The 18604-nt window shown below is 38.1% G+C and overlaps 2 protein-coding genes across 2 annotated transcripts; both read left to right on the top strand.

The window, feature by feature from the left end:
- Positions 1-1722: 1722 nt before the first annotated feature.
- Positions 1723-7281, top strand: si:dkey-16n15.6 (organic solute transporter subunit alpha). Its single transcript, XM_036578417.1, has 7 exons — positions 1723-1792; positions 2485-2636; positions 3500-3573; positions 3683-3838; positions 4863-4974; positions 5669-5921; positions 6143-7281. Exons 1-7 carry the CDS (start codon positions 1723-1725, stop codon positions 6568-6570), a joined length of 1245 nt encoding a protein of 414 aa, XP_036434310.1. The 3' UTR covers positions 6571-7281.
- A 151-nt stretch (positions 7282-7432) lies between these two features.
- On the top strand, positions 7433-12697 carry suv39h1a (suppressor of variegation 3-9 homolog 1a). The gene is made up of 7 exons (XM_036577987.1): positions 7433-8504; positions 8733-8910; positions 9421-9566; positions 9753-10412; positions 10940-11086; positions 11811-11940; positions 12056-12697. Exons 2-7 carry the CDS (start codon positions 8892-8894, stop codon positions 12187-12189), a joined length of 1236 nt encoding a protein of 411 aa, XP_036433880.1. The 5' UTR covers positions 7433-8504; positions 8733-8891; the 3' UTR covers positions 12190-12697.
- Positions 12698-18604: the final 5907 nt, after the last annotated feature.

Genomic DNA, 18604 nt, shown 5'->3' with positions numbered 1-18604 from the left:
TGACCATTGAAGAACAGCGTGAAAGAGGGCTAACAAAGTATGCAGCGCCACACAGACACTACAGCCTGTAAAACTACCTGTAGGGTTAGTGACCCTGACGAAACAGACAAAGAATGTAGAAACAAGAAGGTGTACTTAATGCTTAAAATGCTCAATGAAGTTGCCGGTCGGTATACTCGGAAAAGCATGCCGTGACGGAATTCACTGTAACATACTGGCGACCCTACTGATCTCACACGCAGACTTACTTCAATAACACATACGTACCTGTTATAATAGAATATTTTTAGCTCCAGCAAATCTTTGTTGGGCACTTTCTTCAGACCGTCTTTAAAACGAGCATCACTTTCGAAGTCGTACGAATTAAATCTGCTGTATGGAGAGTCCATTGCAGCGACAAGCCGTATCTCCAAACTAGGAACGACACAATAACGATTATTAGCTTAAGACACATGCAGCTTTCTACATGACGTCTGTCTTTAAATGAAGTGCCATAATCAAACACGAAAAGATCTCATTCTCTTATTTACACAGCCAACCCTGGCAAGTGAATGTAGTTCCGTGGGTGTCCACTAACGCGACCTAACTCAGAATTTCAAAATAAAAGACCCGGGCTTGGGAAACTGCAAACTGAATTTTAATAGCTACATGCAAGTTGGGCCAAATTTGAAAATGGGTACGTCTGTAAGCTATATAGACCTATGACTTATTATTAATTAATTGAGTTGTATTACATTTTACAACAGATAATGTCTCAAAGTAGCTTTACAAAAACCCAGGTCCAAACAAGTGCAACTATGGCAAAAAAAAATCCCTAAGAATATGAAGAAGGACCCTTGAGAGGAACCAAGAATCAAAAGCTGTACCCACCTGGGTAGTGCCGAATAGTCCAGTTTTACTCCAAGTAGTACAAGTTTATAAGTGAGTTTAAATTAGATTTTTTGCAGCAAATGGAAGAAATACTAGCAAGATGAACAAGTGAACCCTAAAAGAAAACTGTCTGTGTTATACAGGCTTTTATTAAATAGTTTTGTATAGGTAATGCGGCATGTATTTTACCCTACAAGGTGATATGATATCCCACTGTTCAACACAGTCCTGTAGTGCACCTGTACTTCACAGTTTTGTTTTAGCCGCATCTCCTTAACAGTTATTTCATGATTAAGTTTTCTTGAGCGGAATCAAGTGTGTTAGAGCAGAAACAACACAAAACTGCAATGCAAAGGTGACTAGCAGTGGAGTTGGAAATGGTGATTTATCCATTGCTATTTCTTTGAAACTTGCCTAACAATTTGCCTAAACTAAAAGATGCCGTCTGCTATGTGTTACCCCAGAGAAACCAACTATTATAGAAACAGTGCTTTACTGGAAACAGTGGACGTGCTTGGCCTGAGGATGAGGATGGACTTGGCCCTTTACCTGTGACTGTACCTGTCTTTGTCAATCATTAATTTCTGAGATCAGGAAGACATCACTCAGACCATCAGAAGCTACCTTAACACAGAGCAAGCGAAACTCTCTAACCGTCCTTTGTCTTGTTTTTGTTCTTATACAATCAAAAGGTTTAACTTGTGTCTTTTCTGGGCTAATTTGTGAAGATGAACTAAATAATAAGTCTAAGGTTGAGGTGCTGTCTACTACTTTGGTGTTTTACATCAAGGCCCCAGAGCACCCTGTTCAATCTGGTTATTTTCTGTAAGGTTGTGTATTCGCAGAACAGCGATGCTCAGGAGAGAAGACAACTGCAGCCTGATGGGGGCTGAAATCCCACTCTCATCAGAGTTCTTCAAAGGTAAGGCATGCTGAAAACATTAGTTTTGCACTTCAGCCTTCTCTTATCTACAGTAGGATACTGCATTGATCCATAAATGTGTGATGAAACACTGAATTATATAACAATGAGGTCATATGTTTGAGTGGAATATAATTGCCACAGTTTTCAAGAGCAAATGATTTTTCCATGCATAAACGTTCAGTTTTAAGTAACACATTAGCCATTTATAATAAGTACTTTCAGCTCTTAAGTGTGCAGCTGATAAATAACTCTCCAATGAATTATTTGATTGTTGCTAGTATTTCTGCTATATTTAGTTTTTTTTTTTTTTTACTTTATAGCATATTTACTTAATTAATCAGTGTTTAATAATTAAGTTGTCAGACCTGCATACAGTGTACAAAGACAATTTAACACAAATGAAGTGGTGTGACATGAGATACGTCTGTTTGACTGTATTGATTCCATTAGAATTTATATGTGACTGCTCTTTCACGACAGTATTTAGTCATTTCCATGGGACATTTCTAAACAAAACAGTAATTTGAATATTATTTAAATGCAACCAATTCTTGCGTTTTCTGAATGCTGCAATAAGAATTAGGTCTGGCAACTTCTCTGCACATATTGGTTTTATATTTCTACATAATACATGTGTCTCAGTGTTCTGCAAATGCAATGTGTTCATGTTGTGTGTCCTCTACAAAAAGTGATTAAAAACGAGCTGTGGTTGTTCCTCATCCCGGCGGTGCTGGCTGTACTGCTGCTGGCTCTCTTCCTGGAGGAGGTTGGCTTCTTCCTCCGTAATGAGCCTTCGTCCAGACGCAGGCGTCTCTGCCTGTGGATCCTGGGCATGTACCCGGTAAAACAACAGCCATGCTAGGTCAAAGTGAATCAGTAGATGGTTTTGTAAAATAATTTGCTTTGGATGCATTGTACACCATATGGCCAAAAATGTCCAGAGTTCCCTTCTAATTGGCGGATTGCTACTTTAAGGCACTGCTGCCACCAACATTAGAATGTGTGGTTAAAGCCATGTAATCTCCATAGAAAAGCACTGCCTGTAGATCATTATGCACAATACTAAACATCAGCTAGAGTAGTGTAAAGCTCCCCAGCACCGGACTGTGGAGCTGTCTTCTTTGATGTGATGCAGCATTAACGCTTGTGGGATGAATCTGACTGCTATTTGTGATCTAGACACAATCAGCCAATATCAGAGCTGACCTTACTTGTACTCTTGTTGCTGAATAGAATCAAACCCCAGCAGCAACCCTCCGTCTAGTGGAAAGCATTCAAAAAAATAAATGTTATTAATGCAGCAAAGATTTTGTAAGAAATTCTGGATAAATATGTGCCTGGATACTACTGGACATATAGTGTACAGATATGGCATATTGCTATTGCTTGGTATCAGTATCAGTATCAATATCATCTGAAAATGTTAGAATGGATATCCAATAAAAAAAAATTAATCCAGTCCAATCCTGTAACAAATCCAGCTGAAATACATACATTCACATTGTGTTGTTATTTGTGTATTATAGCCTACTATAAGATGCTCATCATAAGTGAGAAGCTTCAGTTAAAACAGATTAAAGTGTAAGAACAAATATCAGATGAGTACCTGTACTGGCTTATACTCAATGTTTCAATATTGGTATCACAAAAAAAAGTTGTATTGTGTACCTGCTGTATGTTTTTCTCAGCCTTATTCTTTCTCAGGTTTTTGGAATGACGTCCATCATTGCATTGTATGTCCCTCGGTCCTCCTCACTATGCAATTTTATAGCTTCTCTGTAAGTAAAATTGTGAGTTTGTTATGCTTTCAATAGTTTTTTTAAGAGTGTACAGGTCGAGCAACACAGGGAAGCCCATTTACGAGAACTGTATTATATTGTCTTGAAGGTATCACTCCATCACTCTGCTGAAATTTATGGGCCTTATCAAAAACTTCTTTGGGGGGAAAGCCCAAATGCTGGAAGCGCTGGCAGGGGAACATGTCTCTCCTAACCCTTTCCCATGCTGCTGCTGCTGCTGTCTGCCTCTCATCAATATTAACAGGTAGACAGTTCCATTACATACAAAGATGCCCTTTTTGCTTTGAATTTACACAGTGGAGAACCCCCAGGGCCTTCTTCACCTTCAGAAAAGGTCTAATGATTTCTGTGAAAAAAAAAATGTCTGTAGTTTATAGTTTGTTTTTGTTCAAAAATAATCATCATACTAGCTGGATTTCATTTCTGCAAGTATTGTAACAACAATTATTTCTACTACTCTTGTTTCATTGTTAAGTTTTGTTAGGAAAGTGAAATTCTTGAAACACCCAACAGAAAATTATACAATCAGAATCTTTATTTCTCTGCGCTATCTAGGTAGATACAGCTAAGTGAGTTCTCCCATTGGGTAGGACTTCAGAAGCTGAACTGAAGTCCTAACTTGTCAGATTAACCGGCAGCATAATTAGAAAGTAACACCAACCACTTCTTCATTTACAATGGATGGGACCAATTTTGTGTGAAAAAAACATCACTCTAGGCTTTCTGGGACTCCATATATAATTCTGGGACTAGACATGTCACTGACTGCGAGTATATATGGTAGCCTGACCAGTGCTTTTCAGTCAAGATGAAAACAGTGGCAGCTCAATGTCAGGCCTCTGAAGGAGTCACTGTGAAACTAATACAAAATAAAATATATGTAAACAGATTTGTTACAGACTTCAAATAAAACATGGAATGTCTTTTACAAGCTTCGAATGTCATCCAAAAAATGTTCCTGTGAATTGCTGTTAGTATAAGGTTGACATACTACTAAAATCCCATAAAGGTGCTCACAAAATTAACATTACTGTGGTGGTGTTTTTCCTCTTTTTTGACCAAGATCCGACATTTATGGCCCAAATTTCAGGCCAGGCTCTAACATTCATGGTTCATCACTGGATTATTTTAATAACAAAGGCTGCTTTAAAAGGTGTAAATAGCTGTTTGAGACTGAGGTTAAGTATATTGATCGATTGGACTAACACATGGCCGTCCTGCAGTAATGTAGCAAAATGGCATCTGTGCCTTGTCCTGCTGTGTTACAGGACAAGCCTGGGATGGATGATGGCAGCTGTGCTACAGCTCTCTGTGGTCAGATCACTGCTGTTCTTCCTCACTCTTGTCCTCTGGACAGATGAGCAGTACGACTATGGTGACGTGAGTAAAATATGCCATTTTAGCATGTGCCATTTTGCATTTCAGCACAAAGATGATTTAGATAAATGTAATGGTTTACAAAATTCATAATTTGATTTGATACATTCTTCAGTACAGCAAAAATAAGGGGTGACTGAAAATGTGCCTTATATTAATGCGTTAATGTTTCCATTCCATTTCCATTGTCAGTTTATTGGAGCATTCAACATTATAAGTATTAAGTAACATACTATGTGCACAAAATTTGAAACAAAAGCTGTGCTTTATAGTGTCCCGATTGAATGTTCTAGCCACAAGCTAACACGTTATTCAAGATACAATTAAACAATACGATAAGAAAAGTATAAAAAAGTATAAGATATACTGCCATAAAATTCTACCAAAAGACTGTATTGTATTGTTACGGGCCTGTTAGCTATGTCACTAGCCTACAGTTCATCTTAAGTAGAGTAAGTGCAACCAGATCAGTGCAACCAGATCAGCATCAAATATTACAGTAATAGATATTTATCAGTGAATCACTGCTGTGCCAGGGGTTTTATATTTGTTAAGACATTTACTGTCTCCTAATTATCCATATGTGTTGGTAATTCAGGCCTAAGCTGCTGCTTGTACTATACTGCATATGTATTCAACAACTATATAATTCTATATGATACCATAAACTATAATGCATTTCCCCCATGTCACTTAGGTGGATTCAGTCAATCCCAACGTGTATGTGAATGCCATCATCTGTGTGTCCACCTTTCTGTCCTTCTATGGCTACCTGCTCTTCTACAAGGCAACTAAGAGAGCACTGCATGGCTATGGGCTCCGAGCCAAGTTTATTTGCATCATTGTAGTCTTGGTCTTGTGTGGACTTCAAAGTGGAATTTTGGAAACCATGGGAGCACTAGAAGTTGTGCCATGTACACCTCCCTTCTCTGATCTGTTTCGCTCCCAGTGTAAGTGCTTATTAGGCAAATTTGTTTGGGAATATTTAATTCTTTACGGTAGTGGTGTATAATCCTTGTCCTGAAGTACCCTTGCCCTGCATATTTTTGTGATTTCCCAGCTCTAATAGACCTGATACAACTAATCAGCTAATTAACAAGCTCTTCCTGAAGTGTCTTGAGCTTGGAATCCACTGCTTTATGCTAATTCTTTCTCCCTCTCTGTCTTTCAGTAATCTACCATTACGCTGTGATTGTGGAGATGTTCTGCATTGGCCTCTTTGCTCGGAACATATTCCGCAAAGTGGAACCCAGTCCAGAAGATGCTTACGGACTTGAGGAGGGGATCATGAGCAACACTGATAAGTCTGTTCAAACAGAAGACGAGTTGCCGCTTGCCGTGCAGCCCAGCTCTCAGGCAGAGGAGCCGTGGTGCTCTAATCCTGGCTATAGCAGCGATAGCGAAGACAGCCTGTGCAGAATAGAACATGCCCCACTGGACCGCTTTCCCTTTCCCTTACAGTCCAGGCCTCCAATACTGGCAAACCTAGAAAGAGATAACACTGAACTAACTGAGCAGTGTAAAAGAAAGGAGCCATCAATCATCACTGTCAGTGCTGAGATTAACTGTGTGGAAAATACTGATGTGACTGTTGTATAGAAGCAGAAGCATCAAACTGAGCAAGGCACATATCACCAACATCCAGTCCAACCAATTATTATTTCACTGCAATTTAGGTGCCAAAGTGCGAAAACCAAGCACCGATCTACTTGCATACCTAGATGCTATTAGTGTCTTTTTTGTAAACATATGTTAATACATTTGCTAATAGAGCATGAAATGGTAGGTAGAAAAGCATTATTTGTTTTATATTCATTATTTATTCTCTGCACTTGACACTTTACAGGCCCCACTAACATGTTCATCTCATATTTACTTAACGAGCACATTTCAGAAATTAAGCCTTTCCATAACTCCCTGTGGAGTGTCACTGAAACTAAAATAGCTGAACCATCATGAGCGTGTCTAAAAAATGTGAACTATTGCATCATTTTCAAGAAGTCACTAAAAGTGAGTCAAATCATTTACAGCTGTCTCAGTTTTCTGTTATCATTTACAACTTCAAATTGCAAAGGCACTGACCAGTAACCAGTTCATTTTTTAGGAATACTGTATGTAATTTTCACAACATGTTGTAATAATATTTTATTCGCTTTTGCTTTTAGAGATATGATGCTATATGATACTAAGTAGAACCGTCTTTGTAAGTCACTTATATTGAATTGTTCTTGCCTTGTGCTTTTTACAATAACGAGAATAATGTAATAGTACTGTCACCTGTTATATTAAGAATAAAAAAATAGTCTTTAACTTCTACTTACTTACTTATTTATCTATTTATTTATGAAGGCAAATCGTTTCAAGTTGAATATACAATTTGAGTTGAATATGTAACATTGCAAAGCAAATGTATAGTTTGAGCTACATGAAAAGAGGGGGAATCAGCTTGTTACATGGAAAAGTATTATGAAGAATTTTAACTTTAACCTCATTATGCAATAATTATAATCAATAATTGAGAATGCTTTAGGAGGAATACTTTTCTGTTGCATACATCTTCTGTATCTGCACCCCTTTAGCAAGCAGATGACATGTCCACACTACTTTTTGAAATGCCCTATTGCCTCCATCACAAGTGTAGCACGTAGCCCTGTATGGTTGCTTATCCTGTGGTACTAATGGCTGGCTTTAAGCTGCAGTTGAAATGTCACTGCATTTGACATTACTTATCAGAGTAATGTATAGGGCGTATCCTAATGCCGACTTCATGTGATTGAGTAAGCGCTCATATCCAGTGCATCCCTAGCTACTGTGCCGCAGAAACCCACGCGCACAATCTGTATTTCAAATTCAAACTTTAACGGAAACCTCGCGGATCAGCGCAAGCCTGAGCCAACGGTTACGGCCAACTGTTCACCGTTACAGCTGAGGGAAATAGCTTACGTTAGTTCTTCCAGCTGAAAATTCCCATAATTGTTCTGAAACACATTAACGTGTCATTATTAATCGATAATCAACTTAAGCTCGTGATTATTTATCATAAGCAACATTAACGTCAGACAGTATAATGCTAACATTAGCCAAGGTTAACTTAGCAGAACTCCACACTGAGGTAGGTTAAAAATAACGGTAAGTTGTGGTGTTGAACTTGCGGAATGCGGAACCACAGTGCAGCTTCGTGAAAAAAAAAGGAACTGACAAAATTGGCATTATACTGTGTGTAACTTAACTAACTCTGTAACCGGATTGATATCGCCAGTACGTTTCTCTCTAAAGCTACCAACGTTTCATATTCCCCCATCCAGGTTCTGGCACTTCACGAAATGACGGCTATGAAAGTTTCCCTTTGCCAAGTGCAAACCTTTCCATACGTTTCCTGTTCAGATGATACGTTTTGGTGCGAGTTAAGTTGGTTCTGCCATTGGCCCTTATTAGCCTTATGCTATTCAGTACATTTAAGCTGTAGGTGTGTGTGTTTCTTCTGAATTTGCAGGCTGTTTTTGTTGGCTAATAGCGTGTGTGAAGGAAATCGTGTAGGTAATTTATTAACTTACAGTTAAAACTCTAATCGAAAATACTAAACATACCATTGAAGTCTTTAAAGTATTTTTTTCTTTAAACATGTTCTCGCTGAGTGATTTAAATGGGATCAAATCTTTCCCGCCATAGTGTACGTCACTGTCACCACTTGCACTGTGGGTATCGTAGTTTTAAAAGATGGTGAAATTATTTGTAATGGATTTGTCAAACTCTTTTAACAGTAGTGGTTGATCTGCAAGCTGTGCTCGGTCTTTTAAGAATGGCCAATAAGAATCGAATGGCTTCCTGCTGGCAACACCTCCATCGGTCACTAACGCAGATGGTTCAGCCTTCGTCTCGTTTCTGCTTTGCAGGAACTACTTCAGGCGCAGGAGGAGAACATGGCGCAGTATTTAAAAGGTAGGATTTTGTGTCAGGGGAGACTGCTTGTAGAACGTCCGTGCACGAGCGCAGTGGTAATCTGACTGTCTATTTCTAAACGAACTTTTTCGCCCCAGTAAATCAAAAAAATATATAAAATAAAAAATTACACGTCAGTCAGTGGAGAAATTTGCACGAAGAATGTGGTCCAGGATTGTTTAGAATGTGCCTGTTTTCTTTTGATCAGCTGATTTGGGTAAAGCGTTTGATTCAAATCAGATACAGGGCTCAAATCCATGAGCAACTCACTAGTGATTGTGTCCAAAACACAGTCACTTTCCAATGTCTCAGATCCAAATTAAAGCAAATCCTAGACTAAAAAGAATGTCCTATGGTGACTAACCTTTTGTGCTGGAATTTAGTCCAAGACTAGCCTCAGTCACCGTCTTGGAAACCAGCACTTAATGTCTAGTATAATTGTCCTTGAGCTGTTGATAATTCATAATGTATTTCCAATGTATTGCATCCGTTTTTGTTTTGTCTCTAAAGATTGCAGTGTCTCTTGTAAGCTCTTATGGGATGACCTACAAGCTCTGTGTCGCAGACAGAGATTAGTGTGCGAGCAGCTATCTGTAACGAAACACAACTTCAATGACTACGAGGTGGAGTACTTATGTAACTACAGAAATATTAAGGTGAGAGGGCCCTAAGGAAAATATTACTATGGATGAAGAAGCTTTTTGCCTCCCCTCTTGACCTGTGTTGCTGTAATGTAACAACATTGATGGCTACATGTGTGGAAGAACCTGTCTTGAGTGTTATGTGTGTATTTTTACTTTGTGTTCTTTCTGTACTGTGTTATAATATATGCTCCAATGTAGGGTCGAGAGTTTTTCCTGGTGAAGTGGAAAGGTTACTCGGAGGCTGAGAACACATGGGAACCTCGCAGAAACCTCAAATGCCCCAAAATGCTGAGAGAGTTTCGGCGAGACATGCGCCTGGCGCTGCTTTTGGCTAATAAACCACTGGACTCCACATCACTGGATGCTTCTTCTGCTTCCTTCCTGCTTCAGAAGGCCAAACAGCGTCTGAAACTTCTGCGCTGGGAGGAACAGCTGAACCGGACCTGCAAGCACAAGGGTCGCATCTTTGTACTCAATGAGGTGGACCTGGATGGCCCTCCCAAAGACTTTATGTACATCAGTGACTATAGGATTGGCGAAGGGGTGAAGTTGAGTCAGACAGCAGCAGGCTGTGAGTGTGCAGACTGTATAAGGGACCCTGTAAACGGTTGCTGTGCAGGAGCATCCAAGCACCGTATGGCATATAATGACAGCAGGCAGGTAAAAATCAAGCCAGGTTTGCCTATCTATGAGTGTAACTCCCGGTGCCGCTGTGGGCCAGACTGTGGGAACAGAGTGGTGCAGAGGGGCATTCAGTACGACCTGTGCATCTTCAAGACAGCCAACGGAAGAGGCTGGGGTGTGCGCACGCTTGAGAGAATTCACAAGAACGCATTTGTTATGGAGTACCTTGGAGAGGTGGGTACTATTTTTGAGAAACATGTCTTTTTTTCGTTCTTCTTCTCATTTACTGCATATGTAAAGCTGTGGGCTGTAGTATGTTTTGTTTTGCCTTTTTGGCCAACTTCTGCTGCTGATTAAGTATGTTTTTATGAAAACCTTGTAAAATTGGTAGAAATGCTGAACAAAAAAGCACTCATCAAGGTGTCATAGAAAGTGTGTTTAATTATTCATGCAAGACATTTAGGAAACTTTACCTTTTGGCACGAAAAGAGAAAATAAACTGAACTATTTTATCTACTTTACTTTTCTTTGGCCTTGATGTGCACTGAAGTCATGACAGATTGTCTTTAAAGAGCCATGATTATCAGAATCAGGATGTGTTTCACTGGCATTGGCGTTTGTCTTTGCAGAAATTCACATGGAGACACACGTACTAACAAGTATTATTTAATTGTTAAAACTCTACTGTAAGAACTTGTCATAAGTTGCCATTCTATTTGGATGCATAAATGCTGCTTGCTGTCTGCGGTGTGCCATCACAGATTATCACTTCGGAGGAGGCAGAGAGGAGAGGAGAAACATATGACAAGCAGGGAGCCACCTACCTGTTTGATCTGGATTATGTGGATGATGTTTATACAGTGGATGCTGCCCATTATGGAAATATCTCCCACTTTGTCAACCACTGTGTGAGTGTGACATTATTAGTCAGTATGAATTCCTCTTAAACTTGACACTAGCAATGCAAAGTTGCTTAAGGCTTTTTTTTAAAACATATGTGTCAGTAACAACGTCTCATAGTATAAACAGTGTTTCAGTACTGTTTGATTTGATGTTAGAGAGGTTCAAGATTTCTACCTTCAGATTATGCAGCCTTTTTTACTACATTGGAGACACAAGCAAATCCTGAGTATTAAGTTGGACTGGGTGATATTGATTAAATTCCATATTGTGAGATTCTTCAAATAAATAATGGAATCAGATGATATTTTAATTTAGCATTAATAAAAATAGCTTCCATTATTAAATTTAATTAGGTCAATTCCTTCTATGTTTTGTTAATTTATACTAAAAGAATGTCTTACATATATTTTTTTTTAATTGGATAAAATTGGACATTCTGAAACACCCTGAAAATGACATATATTGCAATTAACTGTTAGGTCCTGGATACAGTGAGTAAAGTGCACAAAATAGAATGAAAAAGCTGCTTGGCAAGGGCATCACTTTTTATGGGCATTATATCATGCATATAGTGCTCCTAATATATCAAATATATTGCTAAACTGGAAAACAATGTCATGGCGTACCAGTACTATCAATATGTTGCTTAGCCCTGATGTTGTGTGTGGGCCAGTGGATGCCAGTAATAGAACCAACAAATGTAATAGTACTCTAATAACAATTTTGCAGTGCGACCCAAACTTGCAGGTGTATAACGTTTTCATTGACAACTTGGACGAACGCCTTCCCAGGATCGCATTTTTTGCAACACGAGCAATCAAAGCAGGGGAGGAGCTCACGTTTGACTACAAAATGACAAGTAAGTGCGTGACATTATTGTTTACAATTTCATAGCAAAAAACTCTTTGTATAGACTTGCTTATTAATGAGCTAACTGATTTTATTCATTTTTTGGGGACTTGCTTGTGGTGCAGTTGATGAAGTAGATGCAGAGAGTGCCAAAATGGATGCAAGTTTCAGCATGGCTGGAGTACAGGGCACTCCTGTCAAATCTATGCGCATGGAGTGCAAGTGTGAAGTAGAGAAGTGCCGGAAATACTTGTTTTAGTAATATCTTTCTGATGGTGAATACACTACTGCCATCACTTTATTTTATTTTATTATTTTTTGTCCTTCAGACATTTCTTTGGTTCAGTCTTTGTACTGTGTAGTAGTTCTGAGCTCTGAATTTGTTAAAGAATGTTGCAGTAGTTTTAGGTGGTATTTACTGTTCACAACACTGTGGTTTTAGCAGTTGTTTTAATATTAGTTTTATACATGTTACTTTCTACCTTTTTCTAGGGGTGGGCAATATGGGATTATGACAAATATTGTGATGCTTAGACATTTTCATGATACATTATATGTATCACAGTATGCTTACACAGACAGAATGCACTAGTAGTGCCACAGTCAAATACCATCAAATAATTCCAGTGGTTTTTATTTAACATTTCACATTCTGTACTGTGATAAAACCAATTAAATAGGGCTGATAATGCTCTCTTTATAATGAAAAGGTATGGAAGATATCCATGAGATTCTCAGAAAAGCATATTCTGTATCACAATAATACAATTTATTCCTGATGATGATGATAAAATATCATATTTCCCATCTCTACCTTTTTTAAATTCTGAAAAATGCTGCCTGGCAAAAGTCAATAATTGCATGTCCTTCCTCTCAATTTGATATTTTGTTAAATGCTCCATTATTCATTGTTGAAACAATGCTTAATTTGAGAACGGATGAGCTTTTGTGTGCTTTTATTGATTTTTTTTATGCCTTTTTTTCCTACAAAGAATTTTCATAAATAGTTTCACAGATCATGTCGAATAAAATGCAGATAAACCATTAAAGTTAGTTTTGTCTTTCTTAAAGAAGTCTGGGGTAGCCACCAGATGGTGCTAATGTATTCAGATATACATACTGCACACCAATAAAATCCTGTTCACGTTTTGTTTTAGTGCAATTACATGTACGCTTGTTGTAGGCAGATCTGGGAGTGAAGATGCACATTTATGAGAATTAATCAAGATCTAATCAACCTTTCGTTAACAAGCTCTTAGTACAATCATAGACTAGCTATTAAGTGTAAAATGAGGTCAGGGATTACCTCTTGGTCTATTTCTGTTTACCACTTGATCTTTCAGTACTTGAAATGTAGGCTGTTATTTGATAATTGCGCCAAAGACTCTATGGTAGTTAAATAGTGGTTCGGGCTGGGCCCTGTGTGTGGTGTGTGTGTGACAGCTACTTTCAGAAAGAGTCAGCTGGGTGTGCTCCTTTTGGGACCTGAATCCCCAGCTTAGGTCAGTAAGCTCTGTTCAGCTTTAGTTTCCCTACAGGAGGTCAGGTACCTTCAGCTTCCATCCATCAATTCTTTCTCAGTTGCTGTCTATCCCTTCTTTTTCTCTTTTCTTTCAACTGATCTGCCTCTATCCTCTGTCCCCACTCAATAGCTGTCCTTCCCTCTCTCTGTTCTCTCAATTGCACTTCCATGATGTGCTTTCTACTCTGGCTGAGTACAGGCCTTCCTCCAGCCTTTATTGGATTGGGTGGATTTATGGTGGATCAGTCTTTGCTAAGCATAGAGTGAATAAAGCTAGCAGCTGACCTCGCTCATATGGCCTCCGAGATTGACCATCACCATCCTTACACTCATAGCATAGTTGTTTGACCATTGTGTGCTGTTCATGATTTCTTAGTTAAAGGTCCTCTGCAGTCCTTTTCACTGCTGCCTAGGGCCATACAGCATAATTTGTTATCGCAATGTTGGTCTTGGCTACGCTGATAATTTGGTGATATGCATGCTACAAAATCGAGAAATCAAGCCAGACTTTGTACGCTGTGTACTGTGAGCGTGAGAGCATGAGCATCCATATCTGGCTATTCTCGTAAAAGCCACATAATAGATCTTAGTAAAAAATGGTTAGCCTCGTATCCGTATTGTTTAGGCACCTGACAACCAGCAACCATTATGTTAACTTACAACCAGTATGGTAACTTACTGCTTCTTCTCCATATTTAAAAAGATGTTAAAACAAAATCAAAAAACTACAAAAATAATGTATGAAAACGCACCAATAGTTTCAGAATGGGTGAATAGGACAGAAAGTGTTAGATTTCTAACATACTCGAACCCCTTTTGCTTTCAGCAGGTTTCTGTACTCTGATGGCACAAGCAACATATTAGCGGCCTCTGTAATACTGACATGTTTTGCAGACTCACCTTTGCAGGCAGTAGCAGTAGCCAGTTTATTGCAGATTAAGGCCAGTGGTCTGCTGCTCTTAATCTGAAGGTGTTAACTGCAGGCATCTGTGTTAGGTGGCATGTTTACTCACAGGAAAAGACAAGAACTGGATGAGGGGTGGAAAATTGTACAGGGTCAAAGATCAGCCATGTCTGAATGCTCTGAGTTTCCCCTGCATTTGACAACACCAGTGCTATGAAGTCTTACGATTTGACTGACAGTGTTGTTGATAGCATTTTTTATGCTTAACCCCTTCTTTATCAGGTTTGCCTGTTTCTGCTGACAGAGGTTTATATGAATAAATATTACACTACATAATTTTAAATAAATCAATCAATGTGGCTGTAGTAGTTCACCAGTGTAATTGTATTTAACAAATCACAATTCTGAGACTGAACCAGTAGCCCTTCATTACTTGTGTGTAGACCTTATCCCTTGCCATGTGTTTGTGAACTGGTCACTGTTTTGTGCTGTGAAGAACACAATTATATTCCATTTACATTTCTTTTTAAGAGATTTTATGCCACATTAACAGTCAAAAACGCAACAAAAGTAAACCTTTATTGTTGTGGGGGGAAAAACCCTTTAATTTACAGAACAAGATATCTCAATCTGACAGCCAACTTGACATTCTCTCATTTTGTCCTTTTTTTTTTTCTTTTCGTACAACATGCACTCATGAAAAAAATAATTTCTGAGTTGATCAAAGAAGTATTTCAAGTTGATTCAAGAAGTATTTAATTTTTAGTTTAATGAACGGAACTTTAACACTTAGTACATTGCTCACCGAGTAGTGTGGGCATGTTTGTCATGTCTTTTGTTCTTACTTTCACTTTTGTTAGTCGGTGTAAGAACTAAGAAATTGTCTTTTAAAGTATATGCCTGTCTTTTATTGAGACATTGATTCAGTGAGATATGGATGGATATTAGGCACTATCAAATTACTAGAGAGTTAAAAGAAATATAAAAGCATCTTTGAAATAAATAGACCAAAATAGGCACTTAACAGATAAGGATATGAAGGAATGCTGACAGGCTGGTTTTCAAATTAAAATGTGTGATGTATAGTGTCATATTAGAATATTAAAGTTTTTATGAAGATATGCCTAAAATATATCTCAAAAATAATGTACAGACAGTGTTTGTTTCATATCTCAGTATGATTCTTGAATGATTTTGCTGGCAATTTTTTATTTATTATCTACTGAAAATCCCACCATGACATTAAAACTGGAAATACTTTTGGTTGAATAGCTAAACCCTACTGGTCTCATGGACAGATGCAGGTTAAGCCTAGTGCTAGGCCGAAAGGGATCCTCATATGGTAATTTAGTCCGAGAGAGATATTCAGAAATCTGGCCCCAAACGCTGTATTAGCCTTAACCCTGTTTGAAAGCTGAAGCAAAGCCAGCATATCAACATTCGTTTGTGAATTATATTTCTGTCTGTTCATTTGCATTTCAATTATTCTTTCATTTATTTTCAGTAATCAGTGTGACAATGACATTGGCAGACAATAGGAGATAACGGTTAAGGGAATAGCACAGCCTGCAGCCTTGAAGCGGCTACCATTGTCATGTACTGGATGCTTTAAAGCAGACTCTAGATCCCAAATGAGACAGTACCTGTCTTCAAAGAGTTGTTACTTCAGATATGTCATATGGGCTTACAGCACAGCGTTGGGGTATAGAATTATACATCACTGAGCTACTACTTTAGCTATGCCTCAGTGGTAATTCACATCTTTTCCAACCCAGTGGAAAGAATCAGAACTGCTGCATGCTGCCCACTTTACACAAGATGGCAGTTCTGTTACTAGTTTGTATTATTACTGCTTTCATAGAAGCCTTATTATGTCCAGTGGAAAGCAGGTGGTAGCTTAGTTTACTAAATTATTGGCTCAAGTTTCTGAAGACTACTGTAGCATGTCTTGGCTGTTTTATTTAAAATGCTGTTGACTTCTTTTAGAGATGTCTCTGAATCTGAATGTATTTCATCCACTGAATCCAAATATGGCAGGACAAACATTTTTTGAAAACATGTAGAGGGAAAGCAAACTTGATCAACTGCAGAAGTTATGTGTTTTTCATCAGGCAGTCCTTTGTTCACCATAACATACTGAATGTGGCTTCATCCACAGTCCCCCTGGTTCTCTCCCACATTCATACTCAGCATAATCACTCACTCACACATGCGCGGTAAAAAGATGATGACCAAGAGTCCCTCCCTCTCCCCCTTTTGTAGTTAGTCCATAGTCCATATAATACACAGGAAATCGCACAGAGGTCACAGTTATTTTACAAAAGATAGGTTGCCTGAAGCAACTAAAAATGTTCTACCAGGCATTTTTGCTCATTACAAAAATCACTCCCTTTTCGCCCACCCACAAGCCCTCCCTCCCAAACACCAATTTGAGTGCTTGTTCTTCTTTTTCCGATCCTTTCCACATGAGAGTACACAATACTGCCAACCTGTATCTGCCTCCTTTTCCCCCACCCCCAAAAGATACGAAGAAGAAGAAGAAGAAACAAAAAACAAAACAAAAAACAAAAATGTCTTAAAGAAATCCACAAGAATCAAGGAAGTTCCTTTTAATTCCACAGGAAATCAAGTTTTTGCATTCAAGTCTTTCCATTGAACTGTGCAAAATTGTACACTCCAGTGTCACAATTTGGCAATTTTTTCCAGCTATTTATCACCCTCCTGATGCTTTTTTTTTCTTTTCGACCTCAGTTTGTGTGGTTGTGAAGGGGAGTGAAGAATGTCCTCCAAAAGTCAAAGACACAGTGTAATTTTCCCCAGCATTCTTTTTGTTTTTCTCAGTGTCTGTAGAGGCATACAGCTGTTAAATCTTCCTTAACATCAGTAACATCAAACCATGACAATAGAGTAAGGCAGTAAATGCAGATAACAGAAAGAATCATTATTCCCCCTTTTCAGTAGTAGATGGTTGTTTTAGTTGTTGGTGTAGCTGTTGGTTCATTTTTCTGTTATTCTCTGTTTTTCATTGCTACAAATGGAGCAGAAAGGAGTCAGAACACCTCCAACAATCTGAAGACTACCTTGCGTAAAAGATCACAATTGTCTGCTCTCTGTAACATTCGTTTAAATATTACAATCTTTGTGTCCCTGCCTATATCGATCAGCATTCCATTTCAAGTCAGCATTATCTCAACAAAACATTTCACTGATCAACAATTTCTGAAGATGTGTGCAAAATACTATCAGGCAAATTAATTTTAACCCCTGTCCACCCCATCCCCAAATCCTTGACTTAGCTCAACTAATACTTACAGTAATACTTATTTATGGAATATTAGTTTAAATGATGATAATAATTAAACAAAACATATTTGATGTTAAACTATCATTTTTCTCCAGTCAAACACTGTTCATGATCGTTATTTGAGTCTTATATTGTATCCGTTATTAGATCACTGCTCTAACAACTCAATCAAAAATTGAACCAGAAAAGCATATTAATAAACTCTTTTCTCATAATCTAACCTTCCACTAAGGTTTTAATTCAGTCTCTCAATCCTCCAAACTATTGTCACTCCTTCTTTGCTCCTCATTCTATACTATATCTTTTATTATTTTGATTCTGTAATGTCCATGGCTCTTGACTGTAATTTGCATGAAAAGTTCAAATGAACTAGCATATCCTTCTGTGGTAGTTTCATATCTCATAATATATAGTATCTGTTGGGTCAATTCTGATTTGCACTCAGTTATTCCAGATTCAAGTACCTTTATTTTTTTCCTGTGACATGACGAGTATGATTATCTAAATAGTTGACCCAAGGACTGATTCATCCCCAAAAAACGAGTAACAATTAATTACATTCTCTCCAGCTTGGTTATCAGCCCATTTGTAGAACGTCATGTCAAAAATACCAAAATTTCTAAACACTTGCAACACACCATTTTTCTTTTTTTGTCAACTCATGTTATGTTGTCAGTACTAAATTTGAAAACATTTGAGGACATCAACTACAATGCTGTACATTTTTCATGCCACCTCCTCAGTAACTCTTCTGTTTTAATAACAAGACACTGCTCATGTTCCTAGATTCAGGCAAATAAACTTGAAGGCATTAGTCATTTTCTGCATTGTAATGAATTTTTTTTTCATTAGTGAAAATTAATTTATAAATAGAGTTGAAAAAGACATAAATAAATATAGTAAGCCATTACAGCAAAACGTTTAATTAAAGCAGTTAAAGATAA

The sequence above is a fragment of the Colossoma macropomum genome, unplaced genomic scaffold (assembly GCF_904425465.1).
Source record: "Colossoma macropomum unplaced genomic scaffold, Colossoma_macropomum, whole genome shotgun sequence".
Lineage (NCBI taxonomy): Eukaryota > Metazoa > Chordata > Actinopteri > Characiformes > Serrasalmidae > Colossoma > Colossoma macropomum.
This window is presented reverse-complemented; position numbering and strand designations above follow the sequence as displayed.

What these genes read in the sequence shown, in the direction of transcription:
- si:dkey-16n15.6 (XM_036578417.1), top strand. Translation starts at nt 1,723, where the DNA reads ATGCTCAGGAGAGAAGACAACTGCAGCCTGATGGGGGCTGAAATCCCA. An exon ending in CCTCTCATCAATATTAACAG is followed by an intron (nt 3,839 to 4,862) that starts GTAGACAGTTCC and finishes GCTGTGTTACAG; the next exon opens with GACAAGCCTGGGATGGATGA. An exon ending in AGCAGTACGACTATGGTGAC is followed by an intron (nt 4,975 to 5,668) that starts GTGAGTAAAATA and finishes CATGTCACTTAG; the next exon opens with GTGGATTCAGTCAATCCCAA.
- suv39h1a (XM_036577987.1), top strand. An exon ending in GTAACTACAGAAATATTAAG is followed by an intron (nt 9,567 to 9,752) that starts GTGAGAGGGCCC and finishes GCTCCAATGTAG; the next exon opens with GGTCGAGAGTTTTTCCTGGT. An exon ending in GTTTGACTACAAAATGACAA is followed by an intron (nt 11,941 to 12,055) that starts GTAAGTGCGTGA and finishes CTTGTGGTGCAG; the next exon opens with TTGATGAAGTAGATGCAGAG.